The sequence below is a fragment of the Gigantopelta aegis genome, unplaced genomic scaffold (assembly GCF_016097555.1).
Source record: "Gigantopelta aegis isolate Gae_Host unplaced genomic scaffold, Gae_host_genome ctg2464_pilon_pilon, whole genome shotgun sequence".
Classification (NCBI taxonomy): domain Eukaryota; kingdom Metazoa; phylum Mollusca; class Gastropoda; order Neomphalida; family Peltospiridae; genus Gigantopelta; species Gigantopelta aegis.
Window position 1 is genome coordinate 31,724 of NW_024532930.1, and position 15,808 is coordinate 47,531.

At 32.1% G+C, this 15,808-nt stretch overlaps 1 protein-coding gene across 1 annotated transcript in view; it reads right to left on the reverse strand.

Annotated features, from left to right (window-relative positions):
* LOC121391447 (skeletal aspartic acid-rich protein 2-like) overlaps positions 1-15,808 on the reverse strand; it is a 50,254-nt gene that overhangs the window by 16,729 nt on the left and 17,717 nt on the right. Inside the window, exons 6-8 of the mRNA XM_041523081.1 lie at positions 14,607-14,610; positions 14,078-14,144; positions 2,573-2,749 (exon numbers count right to left, since the gene is read on the reverse strand). Of these exons, the coding sequence (XP_041379015.1) occupies positions 2,573-2,749; positions 14,078-14,144; positions 14,607-14,610 (248 nt within the window). The remainder of the gene's footprint in view (positions 1-2,572; positions 2,750-14,077; positions 14,145-14,606; positions 14,611-15,808) is intronic.

A 15,808-nucleotide genomic window follows, 5' to 3' on the forward strand; every position in this document is an offset into this window, starting at 1 on the left:
TGCAATGTGGTGTGTTCTAAGACCAAAACAGCTTGTTAACACAAACATCAAAATTGTGTAACAAAGTAACACTGTGATAGTAGTCATAGTACAGTATATATCATAGTACATGTGCATATAGGAACACCAGACCATTGAAACTGTCAGTTCATATATACATATCTAAACACAGAGCTGCTATTTCATTATTGTAAATGCATACTATGAACTAATTCATGTAGACTGAGAATTAGTTATGTGAAATAAATATGGCAGTTACAGCCTGGACAGACAATATGGAATGAGCAAGACTGTTAGAATTGAAGTTAATTAGAGGCTAAAATATTAATGATCCCAAAAAGAATTAGGTAGGATGATTGAAGACAGAAAAATGGAGAGTAAAGACATGTTTATATACATCATCCTATAGTCAGGTCTAAATTAATGAACTTTTCCCAGATCTGAATCTAAATCTCGTTAGAGATATTCAATCCAAACAAGAGCAACCAAATTGATATTACTCGACTCCTCTCTTGGGGTACAAATCTTGACTAGTCAATTAATTTTGATTTATTCTCTACCCTTATATGCTCTCCAAGAAAGATATCATATTAATGTGTTGTAAGATTATGATGACAACTTAAACATTCACAATTATGTCATTCTCTAACTCAACTGACACCTCCAATCTAACCATAACTTCAGTTGCACATCTACCTTTTTACTTTAGAATGGTTCATCAGTGGAATTCTGTAACCTTAGATAGATGGGAGCAAAGGAAGTGAATGATCAGCAAATGAAGTGAAGTCTTCAGTACAAACGGAAGTGAATAGTGGTCAGTGAAAGAAAGGCTAGAATAATTATAATATATTATGTACAAGGTCTCTATGGTGAGACACAAGATTTAGAGATGAATCACCAATTTGATACGTTTAGCTATCAGAATTTAAAGAGAGACTAATATGAATATACAAGCACTTACTTAAGTTGTAAGAACAGTAAAGAGAGAATTTAAATGATCTGAAGTAGAGTGGTGTGTCATTAAAGAAGCTGATGGATTTTGAAAAATTTGCTGTCCATCTGAGAATAGATGATAGGAGAATTTTACAACAAAGGTATGTCATTGATGTACAACCAAAATAGGAAAGTTACAAAAATACTGTCCATTCTGTGGAACTCCAGAAAAGAACTTGCACGTAAAAAGATGAAATGCCGACATAATGAAGTCAAACATAGGGAAAAGCGTGATACAGTGTCAAAGGGATTTGACAGTGTTCCACGTCACATTCACTTAACTGAATTACAAGACATTGGTATTGATAATTTCCTACTATGTTGGACATGTGAGTATGTCTTAATGGTCACAAACAACTAAATGGCATTAGTTCTAAAGATCTTGTCACCTTGGGAGTACCACAATTCTGTCCATTACTGTTTACAATTTACATTAATCCCTTTTTGGGGTCATCTACAACTCATCTGTCTCCTCATCAGTCTCCTATCAATATTAATCATATAAGTATAATTTATTTATAAATAAGCAGTTAATTAAAACATAAGCCACATCTATTATGAATATGAAGTTTGTTTACTGTGAGTAGAAGCAGTGATGATGCTGCTAATATTCACTATTGTATTCTATGTCCTTCTACAGACACCGCTGCTAATATACAATCTTTTAGCTTTAAATGATTATAAGATGATTTTTTCAATAATAACAGTCTAAGTTCAATTTTGCAGATAGTTGCATTCATCATTGTGGAATATGTCTTGATGCACATATACTAGTGATCTATTGTGCATTTCACAACTGTTGGGGGTGACATGTGAAATTATAGCTCTGACTCCTTTATTGTAACTATCTTTCACTAGCAAGTTTTATGTGAATATTCTAAGGTGGAGGTGGACCAGTTATAGCTTATCATCAGTTGCATGTAGTCCAGTGGCATTAATTTGATTACTGCTGAATAAGAAATACAGTGAGCCTTTTTAAAGCATATACTTCGCACTTTTCACACAAACTTCAGGAATTTTAAATGAAAGGACTTCCTGGAACTGGAATTGGAACTAAATAAAAAAGTATTTTTGTTACTGTTACTCTTTAAAGAAAACATGAGCTTGTTACATGAAGCCATTTTAATTAAAGGAGCCAGTAGTGCATGTTTGTGTTGAAGAAAAGAGAAGTTACAACATTTTTTACTTTAATAGAAGAATAGATAATTAAGGAAACTGGGAGAAGCTCTCAACCACTCAGACACCTCTTTCTAGAACAGACTCAGAAAGGACAGGTAGCGTCACTGAGACAGAGAGTCCTTAATTACTATTATCTCATATTGGAGGGCAAACACTAATAGAAGGAGAGCACCTGGAGATTCCAGGACTTATTGACTTATTACAGTGTCCTTATAACAAAGGAGAGTGTGGTCTTTCATCATTGTCATCTGATTTCCATAGTGACAGCCATTTTGTTAAGGTTTATAGCCATTTCGTCTAATCCCGTTTCGTCTAATCCCATTTCGTCTAACAAAATGTACAATTGTCCCATTTTGTCTAAAAACTAAATTGATTTAAATCACAGTAATTACAAAGATACCCAATAGCTATATGCCCTAAGAAGTTCTTTGTAACGTGTAGTCTCCTGCTTCATGCTTTTTTTCTTAATAGTTTTCAGTCTGTTCTCATGGTTCTTTTTCTTGGAAGCCCTTGCAGCCAGCTGCATTAAACTGACTTCTGTCACAGCTTGTTTTCTTGTAGTCCACTCCAAGCTAACCTAAATAACAAAGCTGGGGGAACAAAGGCAATTGATATCACTTGATGGATGTACAACTTGAAATCAGCGTCTTCCTTGTAAAATATGCTGCATGTATGAAAGGCTCCTCTTAAGTGCTGTACCTTTCAAGACATCAAAGCCTTTACACTATTAGTTCTTTGGAATTAGAATTCCATCACCTTTACTGGCCTTAATCCACTTAACTTAGACCTTTTACACTGTTAGACACTATTAGACAAAATGGGACAAAAGTCCATTTTGTTAGACAAAATGGGATTAGACGAAATGGGATTAGACGAAATGGCATGACACCTTTGTTAACACCTGATAAGTTTTGAGAGAATTCAATGAGAAGTCAGTGATGTTTTTGGAACAGAAAGTGTTCTTCATCCTCCAACTGTAATGATTACAACTACTTTAGTTGAACTTAAAACACATGCATATGATCTAATTGATTTTTTCATATTATAGGTTTATAGGTTACTGTTAGTCTGACTCTGTCTGAGTCTCACTGGGACTGCCCTTTTTCAGTTGCTAGTGGAGTATTGATTAGTTTTGATGGCATATAACTCCTTAGTGATGGTAAGATAACTTGAATAATTTACTTTGTGTCATGATTATAAAATGTTGTATACCTATCAGCTGCACTGAATTGGCAATAAATTTTAAGTTGCTGAGATAGCTGTGTTGTTATGTATACAAAGTGAGTAAAATAATTTAACGACTTATATGTACTATCTACACTTACAACCTGCCTGCTATTTGTACATGCAGGGCTATATTCTAAACAATCAAGCAACAGAAGCAAACTTTGAAAGTAAAAGGACTCTCTTAAAATCATTCCATCTATCAAAACAATATTACCATTGAAAGCTTCATTGTAGCAATTGAATAGTCAGTCTAACATGGGTAATCAAGGAGGACAACCTTTGAAGAAGTTTCCATGCTGTGCTAAAAGATATGGTCTACAATTTGTTAAATCTAAAAAATGCTATCTTGGTTCTCATCTGGGATATTGCTTTCTCTTTATATATAAGTGCTGCAAGAATGATATTAATCAACTTCTTAGGACCAATATCTGTATTTGAGTTTAGTTCATCATTGTTCATATTACTGGCTGGTTTACTAGCTGATTGTTGGATTGGTCGATATCGTGGTGTCATGGCTAGTTTTATTGTTGGATTGATAACTTGGATAATTGTTTGGTGTAAACATCATATCAACTAACACTCCTTTATTAGCACTGGTATAGCTTCATTGCTGATTACTTCAGCATTATTTCGTGCTAATATCATACCATTCAATATTGACCAACTAATAGAGGCTTAGGAGATGAGTTAAGCTTTATTATACAGTGGCATTTTTTGGGATCGACTGTTGGATTTATTTTGACAGGGGCTTTAAGTTATTCAATTGCTAATGAGCAGATTGGTATTTATGGTATGTATCTGGATACGTAAATATTTATCTTTTTGCACCTGCTGGTCGTGGCCTTTTTAGTTGTGATTATAAGTCACTCACTGTTGTTCAAGCAATGGATGGATATTACACACACACAGCAGCAATCCTATTAAACTTGTTGCAAAAGTACTTAACTATGCTAGGAAGAACAAAAACAACCGACAAATCGTAGTGCTCTTACATTTTGGTTGGGAGGATTACCTCCAAGACTGGATGTAGGAAAAGAGAAATATGGTGGGCCCTTTTTCAGAAGAAGAAGTAGAAGATGTCAAGACAGCACTGCGACTGATACCACTAATTCTTGCTTTACTTGTTTTGGTTCTACATGGGATATTCAATGGAATGCTGCTTCTAAGCTGAACTAAAATGGAGAACCTAACTTTATTATCATAAATTCATCTCAAATAATTGTTCAAAATGATCGAATTGAGATGATATATCATATGGTAGTGTATTTTATTGCTGTCATTCTCTTTATTCTGGTCTATCAGTTCTTGATTTATCCAATGTTTCTATAAATACATTCCTAGTATGCTCAAGAGAATAGGTCTGGGACTAGGTATCACATTAGCCATTAATATTTCGTATATGATAATGGTGTTTATTAGTCGTTATGTGGCAAAAAGTAAAGGTTGTTTAATAAATGAAGACTTTAAACTACCTTTTGATTATAAATGGCAATTGATTCCACATGTCTTTACTGGTATCAGTTACTGTCTTGTACAATTGACATCTCTTGAATTCATATTAGCTCAGACTCCTAAATCAATGAGAGGGATATTGGTTGGATTGTGGTATGGAGTAGGTGGATTGATGTCAACACTATATGGTGTACTAGCCATTGTATTTTCTTTTATAAAATCTGGGTCTCTTGGCTGCACTTTTTACTACTTTTTAACTAAGTCTGTCTTGAGTCTGTTTGTCTTGACAGTATTTCTGATACTAGCTAAACGATACAAGCTGCGTGTGAGGGAGAATGACATTTCTGTTTATATGGTGGTCATGAACACTTCACTAGATACCTTAAGGAAGAGGAGAGATTATCTTAAAGTAGTGAGACGTTATTGATATTAAGTTCCAATTTTCAATTCTCTTTATTATAACAATATTCTGACATGTCTCTCTCAGACATCTACTAGAGCAGACCCAAGTTACTACCTTCTGGCAGATCTGATGTTTTGTATTCAACATGCTCAAGATCTTCTGCCTCACATTCTATTTCTAGAAACAAAAACAAGAATTAGTAAATGTACATTTGTTGGTTTGAGATATTATCTTAGCAATTAATAAAAGTAAGTTTTTTTATACAATTCAATCCTTTATTTAATTATACATGTCTTCAAGAAAATTCACTTATTGTTTTAGTTCAACTAATCCAAATCTACATTCTAGTTTTAGCATGATATCACTTCTTTCAACTGCTAAAGTTTTTCTTCAACAGTCATCTATAGTGTCAAAAAAGCCTAAAGCAGTCAGTTCTGACAACTGTAGTCACAGTACTCCAAAAACATACAACTGATTTGAAGATTGATCCTTCTCTGTTCTGATTCCATGATTATTTCGTCCATCCTTGAATAAAGTTAGAGCATGGGTAATTTGAGCAATATAAATGTAGTATAGTTATGTATGTTATTGCCACTATAAAAATATATTGGTTGATTTAACCAATATATTGTTATACAGGTTGCATGTAGCAAACTTGGTTTCAGTTGTTATCAGCAATTGAGCTGTAATACATTGATGAGTCTACTTGACACAGTTGTACATATGAAGGAGGTCTCTGTGGTATTGAAATAGAATGTTTGTACTTATGTTATTACAAAATACCTCTAATGTATCCACAGGAATAGAACTGTAGGTTTCACAATTAGATACACTAGGTTGCATATCACCAAATGTCTAATATATAGAGTCAAAGTAATATTCAGGCTGGCATTAGCATTGGCTTATCCAGGGATGCCACAATGTTCTTTTTAATATATTACCTCTGATGAATTTATAAGAACTGATCCCTTTAGTGTTTGAGGTGTCAATACATTACAATGTGTATCATCATATGACTAATAATACAATAGTCATAATATCATGCAACTAATATATTTTACTATGTGTCATTATTACCTCATGATATGAACATGTGTCTATATTGGATATAAGAACCATACATAATTTAATATATATATGGTTCTCACTATACTCATTTTGAGTGTTCACAAGAAGATTATTAAACCTATATATATATATGTACATATATAAGAATAAACGTCATTATCAGATAGATGTAAATGTAATGTCATAAAACTATAAAAATAACTATAAAGACATTAAAAACTAATCATTACTATATTCAGTTTACCATGACAATTAGGTAGTCAGTCCATTCAGCTTTCTTCTATACTAATTGGTTGGTGTTGCATACAAGAATGACTTATGTAGAAAATTGTAATCTGATAAATCTGAGTCATGGGACACATTCATGCCAAGCTATAGTAAACAACCAATGATATATATACTTACTGGATCTATCTGTGTATGACCTGTTATAGTAAAAACAGATTACCTTCATATGACTCATGTAATTATACCTGTTGAATTTTCTTCATTTGAGTGTGGCTCAATGTCATCATTAGTGTCCACCTAAATTAATTATTATTATATACTGTGTGATATAATAGTGTACTTATTACTGGTACCACACAATGGAATGAACATGATATTATATTTAGGTTATTGTTAAAATAAGAAATATATAATACACATGATCATAATAATATTTTATTTTTACTAGCTATGCTTACATGATCTAAGTCTTCATTAGATAAAGAAAACTGTGTAGTTTCTGTAATATTAAGTCAAACAATAGATTATAGAGTTTGTCAACTGGGAGTAGATTTAAAATAGTCTCGCATCCTTCCCTCAGGTTCTTTGTGGGAGGGGCTGGATAAACCCTAGACTTGCAAAATTGCAAAAACCACCATGCAGCCACACCCTACACTCTCAAAATAATTCCTGATCAAAGTACTGAAAGGAAATATCTCTGCACCAACAAACTACTTGGCTAATCAGATCCACAAATGGGGCTGTAAAATATATTATCAAATACTTTCCTATGTACACATTTGGCTAAATTGGATACAGGTATAGGATCCCAAAAGTGTCCATTATTAAATTAGATGAAGTTTAGAGTGTTCTTTTTGAAACTATTTTGAAAGTGATATATAGCTTATCAATATGATGTTGTTGCACACACATAAAGACATAACAGATACAATGATGAACTCCAAATAGCTAAACAATTTGTTGAAGTGAATGACAGAAGAAAGAACTATTTTGGCATATTTTAATCAAAATAACTATACCTGTGTTTAAAATTAATTTACTTCAAAAACAAAATTAAGTGTATATGTATGCATAAACATTTTGATGCTAGCAACAAAAATTTCATAGTTGGGTGGGTAGTTGAAAAGGAAAATGATCCCCCTCCCCAGGCACTTTTTGCTTCCTCCACCTATGTATACTAATTGACAAAAAAAGTAACTCAAATACCTCCTTCACTCTTATTCACACCAATCACTGTAAAAATAGATTGGTTCATTTAAACCAATCTATGGTCATTTTCATTGCATAATTATAATACAGGATGAGAGACTGATAGGTATAGCAAACACCACTCTGTTTTACTACTAATATACTAATAGCAAGTCATTTAGTCGATTGTCAGAGTTATAGCTTTGTATTATAGCAGGTGATGCTGGATTTACATACAGAATTGATTTGTTGCTTAATGGTAACTTGGAACATTTGTAAGCATCTACTGTGACAAGGACTAAATGATCTCATAGCCATGCAGAAGTGTAGAATATGTGTATATATTATATTTTAAGCCTTATATAGAACAGAAACAAATGTAACCACATCATTAGATATTATCTTTCTGTGTACTAAGATCATAAACGTTATCATCAATCATTGATCAGTGGTCATTGGTATAGATATTTGAGTAGATATTAATTATAATGAGACTTCTTGTGGTGACTTGACAGGGAAAATCTAAAACACAGCAGTACTAGTCACAAACTTGATGTACGAGAAATCAAAGGGTTTACCAAACAGTCTAATGACAACAATAACAACAACAATACCCCAATGACAAACAATAATAATAACTATAATAATAACAACAACAGTAACAACTGGCAAAAATGATAAAAGCATGCATTTTTTATATCGATACTAGTGATGTCATAACATAAAACAATGAAATAATTAAGACATGTAATTAAGTTCAAAGTTTACCATCACACTTCTATAATGCCAATGCTTATAATTATGGTACATTATTCCATTAATAGGTAAATGATAATTATCATTTACCAAATGAACAGAATGTACTATAATTATTGAAGGTTTGTTTAACAAGATTAAATTAATGAATTACTTATTAGAAAACATGATTATAATACACAAAACTATTATTAAATGGGGTATGACATTTAGGTCATCAGTTTTACAAGTAATACTGTCAATGAGATGTTCATTTGGTAATGGTCCACATAACAGGTCCAGCCACCCAGGAATATCCACTAGCTCCTCTCACTTGTACATAAGACTCTGCAAGAAGTGACAAATCAAACTAAAGTAGTCATAGCTGCTGCAGTATTTTATTTTTTGCTATTACTTTTGACTCTATCCACATGATCTATATTTTGTTGTAATGTCCGAAATCTGGGTCCATGTAATTTTGAGGCCATTTCTTTGACAAGTTTGAATCTGTTGCCAGAAATATAAGACTTTCATTTCCTATAAACTTATTAGCTGTAGATACTGCACATTGTAGTGCAGTCTTCCAATTATTTTCACGACAAGTAGCTTTGGGTGGGAACCCTCTTGACCACTCTTCATTTTAAAGAAACACCTGATCGTATATGTAGTCCACATAACGTTGATCAGTTAGTCCTAATTTTTTTTTAGCCTTAGATACTTCTTTTAGCAGTTGTTTATCTAGTTTAAACAAATATCTGAAAACAAGACCGAGAATGTCATCCAATTCATGATTAGAGAGCTGAGAAAGACCAGCTAAATCAAATCCTTCTTTTAACCAAACCTGATTGGCTTTGGAAAGGTTACTGATGAGTGATACTTCCATGTTAGTCACCATTACAACATATTGTTTCTTACCAGATATAATTTTAAGATATTTCTCCCAATCTGCCATAGACATACCAAGGTAAGGCTTGTCTCGAGCCTCATAAAGACTAAAGCTCACAGTACTTGATGATATATTCTCCATATGATGACGCAAAACATCAAAAAGGTGTTTATCAGCCCAATTTATCAAGTTCGGTTTCATATAAGCTCTTTCAACACAATCCTCAAAGTCAAGTACCAACCTCCTTTGACTAAACATAGCTAACAAGATAGCAAGTGTCATTCCTTTTAGTCGATCAGCCAGTCCACCACATACTGTATGAGCACGACATTGCAAACTAATGTTCTTGCATGAGAAACTGTCAGTAGACATGGAATGATGGAGCTGAGAATACGCTAAGAAAAACATGTAACAGTTGACCATACTTTTTTTAGGAAATATTCCTTCTTTTCCAGGATGACAAGAAGAGGTGAACCAGCTAACATTTTTCTTTGTAAATTTAATGGAGCATTTTTTAACAGTTTCGTTATAAGTTGGTCACTTTGTTCTCGTTCTTCCAAAGTAATGAAGGAAGGTTTACCGTGATTTTGACGCAGTCGGTTAAAAAAGTAATTGAGTAACATCCTATTAACAACAAGAGAATTAGACACAGGCACAGATACTTAACTTTCTGCCTCATAGTGATAACCACGCCTACAAATATTCGTTTTGCCCACCTTAATTAAAGAAATTAATATTAATAAGTAATAATATGGGCTTGGCTAAGCGTCAATAAAAAACCTGTTATTAGCACACCCAAGCAAGTTTCACAATACTGCAAAGAGAGGGAACGTCTGCACAAACTCTATTTAATGTTGGCAAATAGGAATATTATTATATCATAAAATCAAATGAGTATAATTTTCATAAGTTACTAAAGAGTCAGAAGTAAAGGTTCTCACTTACTATTATATTATGGATAAACCTGTCATCATATAGGAAGATTGGCTCACAAAAATATCGAAATTGAATTGTATATTGTTATCTTAGGTCTTAATTATACATTCTGGTTTATCATGCATATGAGATGGTTTCAACATCAATAAAGCATGTTTTTATAATCTTTTTACTATAAATTGATTTATGTTATGACAAAAGATTGCTATCTATTTTGACAGGGCTACACAGTTTATGTAGAGATGTTATAATTGTCTAGCAAGATTATATATAAGTAGCTTTCTTAGTAAAAAGCTCATTAGTACTAATTTAAGTTAACAGTACATGTATACAGTATATATGTACTGCGTTAAGATAATGTTGTGCACTTTTGAACATGTGTGTGTGTAATTCTTTGAATCACTGACTGCAACTGGTCTACATATAGTTTCTATTAATTGTACTATATTTATATATGTATAACAACTAAAACAAAAATACAACTGTGCATGCAATGTTATATATATAAGTATCCTTAAATACTATATACAGGCTTGTATGGCAGAATGAATGTAATTGAACATGATACAATAATTATATTATCATTTTCTCATTGCATAACTGCATATAGTCTTTTTAGTAGGCATAATATATTGTGAAAAAAGTCTTTATTGTGTACATTCGGGAATTAGATATCTTTCAAGTTCATGTGGTATGTTTTACAGCTCTTTAAAATGCTTTTGTGCTTTGAAATTTTGCCAGCATTTCACTAGTTAATGCATAATAAAGGTATAACTATTATAACCGTACATTAGTACAAATTAGTAGACACTATGTCATTATGGTATATGGTTTAGTTGTTATCAATGTAAAGGATACTATTATTTTCAGTGCCTGTAAAATTCACACTTCTGTTAAATCAAAGTAAACTTTTTATTGTAGTTTAGCAATTATAGATTGAATGGCTATGAATATAATTTTTGACTTATGTGTCCATATACTAACCAGACATGGGGGCCAAGTACTTTGAAAGTACTTAAGTAAAGTACAAGTACTTTCAAAAAATCTTAAGTACAAGTACAAGTACAAGCTCCAATAATTAAAATGTACTTAAGTATACGTACAAGTACTTTAGAAAGTACTTAAGTACAAGTACAAGTACAAATGTTTCAACTGGTAGGTAATGAATTTGGGAGTGGTTATTAGTTTTTGGCAGTCAAACAGAATTACAATAATGGTACATTATTATTATTACATCTTATAAACATTAGCTGTTCGAATCTGTCATCGCTTAGTCTACACCTTTCCGGTGTGAAAACCTTTCCCGCAATGCTAAATAGCCTCTCTACAGCTGAAGATGAAGAAGGTATTCCAAGAACTTCTTTAGCAATATTCGCAAGAGGTGGATACTTTCTGTGATTTTCTTTCCAATAATTGGCTAAGTATGAAAAGGTAACACCTTCTTTGATCAATAAACATTAGAAGGACTTAAAAGACTTAAAGGTACTTCAAAGTACTTATAAGTATTTAAGTACTTGCAAGTACATACCTCAGTACTTGAGTACAAGTACAAGTACTATGCAAAAATTAAAAAAAAAATTAAGTACAAGTACAAGTACTTTCATAGATGTACTTATAGTACTTAAGTACAAGTACCAATGTACTTGGCCCCATGCCTGATACTAAAACTATATTCTATACTAATCTTTCTTATCTATTGCTATTTATTTTTTCATTCTTTGTTACACTCTTCTCTCTTAGCTGATTTCATAAGCCACGAAATACCAAAAACTAGTTCATACAAATTTGTACTCAAAGTGCTTTACAAGCTATTACATAATAACAATGATTTTTATGAATATAGTTATATATTATTTGAAGGTTTTGTAAAATAATAAAATTATACTAGCAATAATCTTAATACAATATTTCACAATTTTTGAAATTCAAATTTAAAAAACAACATTGGTATATTTGCTTGTAACTTAAAATTGTGGGACTTAACTTGATTTTTGACAAATCAATATTTGATGGCACAAACATGTTCCATTCACTAGAATAAAGTCATCATTAAAATAGTAATAACATTTTGTTATGTATTTACATATGCACTTAATAGGAAAAAAAACAATTTACTTCATCAGAACAGTCCCTGAAACTAAGGATTTTATTTACTGAGACAAAATTAATGAATTGTTTCTTGGAAGGTCAAATTTGCTAAACTATTTACTTCAAGTAATATGTACCTTTGGTCAATTAAATGAAATCATTATAAATCATCAAAATAAAGCAATGTCCAAATTTTTCCACTGTGTGTATTACTATATACTAGCTGTTTTTAAACAGCAGAAAACTAAACATAATAGTATACATCTTTGAATTGTAACAGCCATTTCATGAATAAGAAACACGACATCTTTATTATGAATACAACTATTATTAAAATATGTATAATATTTAAGTCATCAGTTTTACAAGTAAATACTGTCAATGAGATGTTCATTTGGTAGTGGTCCACACAACAGTCCAGCCACCAGGGATATCCACTAGCTCCTCTCACTTGTACATAAGACTCTGCAAGAAGTAGCAAATCAACTAAAGTAGTCATAGCTGCTGCAGTATTTTTATTTTTGCTATTACTTTGACTCTATCTACATGCTCTATATAATGTTGTAATGTCCGAAACCTGGCTCCATGTAATTTCAAGGCCATTTCTTTGACAAAGTTTGAATCTGTTGCCAGAAATATAAGACTTTCGTTCCTATAAACTTATTAGCTGTAGATACTGCACATTGTAGTGCAGTCTTCCAATTATTTTCACCGACAAGTAGCTTTGGATGATTAACCTCTTGACCTACTCTTCATTTTAAAGAAACCTGATCGTATATGTACTCCTACATAATGTTGACCAGTTAGTCCTAATTTTTTTTTTAACCTTAGATACTTCTTTTAGCAGTTCTTTATCTAGTTTAAACAAATATCTGAAAACAAGTCCAAGAATGTCATCCAATTCATGATTAGAAAGCTGAGAAAGACCAGCGAAATCAAAAACCTTTCCTCAACCAAACTTGATTGACTTTGGAAAGGTTACTGATGAGTGATACCTCCATGTTAGTCACCATTACAACATATTGTTTCTCACCAGATATAATTCTAAGATATTTCTTCCAATTGACAAAGACATACCGAGGGTGAGGGTTTTTTCCGTGTTTCATAAAGAGTAAAATTGACTGTACGCGATGTTATATTCCCCATATCATGATGCAAAATATTGAAAGGTGATTATCAGCCCAATTTATCAAGTTTGGTTTCATATAAGCTCTTTCAACACAATCCTCAAAGTCAAGTACCAACCTCCTTTGAACTAAACATAGCTAACAAGATAGCAAGTGTCATTCCTTTTAGTCGATCAGTCAGTCCACCACATGTAATATGAGCACGACATTGCCAAACTAATGTTCTTGCATGAGAACTATTAGTGGACATGGAATGATGGAGCTGAGCATATACAAAGAAAATATATAGTAGTTTAAACATACTTGTTAGGAAATATTCCTTCTTTTCAGGATAAACAAGAAAGAGGTGAACCAGCTAACATTTTTCTTTGTAAATTTAATGTCACATTGTTTAACAATTTTGTTAGAAGATGGTCATAATAATTACTGTACTGGCTTAAGTCATTTTGATTCTCATTCTTCCAAAGTAACGATGGAAGATTTACTGAAAACTTTGACGCAGTAGGTATAAAGCTAATTGAGTAATATCCTACAACCACTAAGAAAATTAGACACAGGCACAGATACTTGCATTTCCGCTTCATTGTGGACGACCACGTGGTCCACGCCTACAAACACTCCTCCGGGGTCCACCCTAACAAACGAAAAATTAATATTAAATATAATATTAGGAACAAAAAAAAATGTATTAGCACAGCCTAGTAACCCTCACAGCACTGCAAAGGGAGGAAATGTCTGCCCAAATTCTATTCAATGTTGGGCAACTAGAAATATTACTATCCCATCAAGTCATCACATGACTACATTGTACTTGTAAATTCACGTGGTTACTAGGGAGTCACAAGAAAAGCTTCTTTTACTCTTCCTGCTGGTTCGACATGGACTCGCCTATGTAGCCAGCTCTTGCCCACGGCAAGGTAGGGTCTGGCTACAAGAAACTCAGCATCAAGTTTAATTGAAGGACGTACATTCAAGATAATAAGGGGAATAATTACTCCCTGTCTCCACACTCATTAAGAGCAAGTATGATCAATGTTAGTATCCAGTTTGTCTGAGTATCAAGAAAGTGAACATAAGCCTTTAAAGCACATTTTACTGGACTGAAAGTAGAGCAAAATTAATTCTTTATAATTGTGTCAATTATGTCACTATATAGTAGTTACAAGGAAGATTTGACATAAACACATCCATGTATATTATCATGGATGTCTATATAACCAAGAGATAAAAACACCAAGTACTACTGCAAGAACAAACTTAAATTAACCATTATATATAGGTTAGATAGATGTTATGTGGCATGAGTTTGATCTTTATATTAACATTATATTGATGATTGTGTAGATGACTGATTGTAATATATTAAATATTGTAAGTCATCTAACTTACTATTATATTATGGATAAACCTGCCATCATATAGGAAGATTGTCCCATAAAAACATTGAAATTGAATCGTATATTGTTATCTTGGCTTTTAATTGTACATGCTGGTTTATGATGCATATGTGATAGTTTCAACATCAATAAAGCATGTTTTTATAATCTGTTTTTACTATAAATTGATTTCTGTTATGACAGAACGTTGTTATTTATTTTGACAGGACTACACAATTTACATTGAGGTGTCATAATTTGTTTAGCAAGATTATATATAAATAGATTACTGTTTTTAGTAATGATCTTATAGTACATCCAGCAGTACATGTATACTGTATTAAAATAATGTTGTGTGCTTTTGAGTGTGCACGTGTAACTCTTTGTATCACTGATTTCAACTGTAGTTTCTATTAATTGTACTATATTTATATACATGTAACCACTAAAGCAAAAAATACAACTGTGCATATAATGTTATATATAAATATCTTTAAATTAAACACTACAGTTTTGTATGACATGACTGAATGTAATTGACATGATCCAATAATTATATTATCATCTTTTTCATTGCATTACTGTATATAAGTCTTTTTTAGTAGGCATAATATAGTGTGAAAAGAATTCTTTATTTGTGTACATAAAGGAAATTAATGGCTTATAAGTTCTGGTGGCAGCTCTTTTAAAAGTTCTTGTGCTTTGAAATTTTGCCACTATAGTCAATCAATACATAATAAAGGTATACACTATTATAACTGCACATGTAGTAGACTATGTCATTATGGTACATGCTTTAGTTGTTATAAATTTAAAGGATACTATTATTCAGCACCTGTAGAATTCAGGGGGGCACTTCAGTTAAATCAAGCAAACTTTAATTCAACTAATTATTTATAGTTCACGGCTTATGAAATAAACT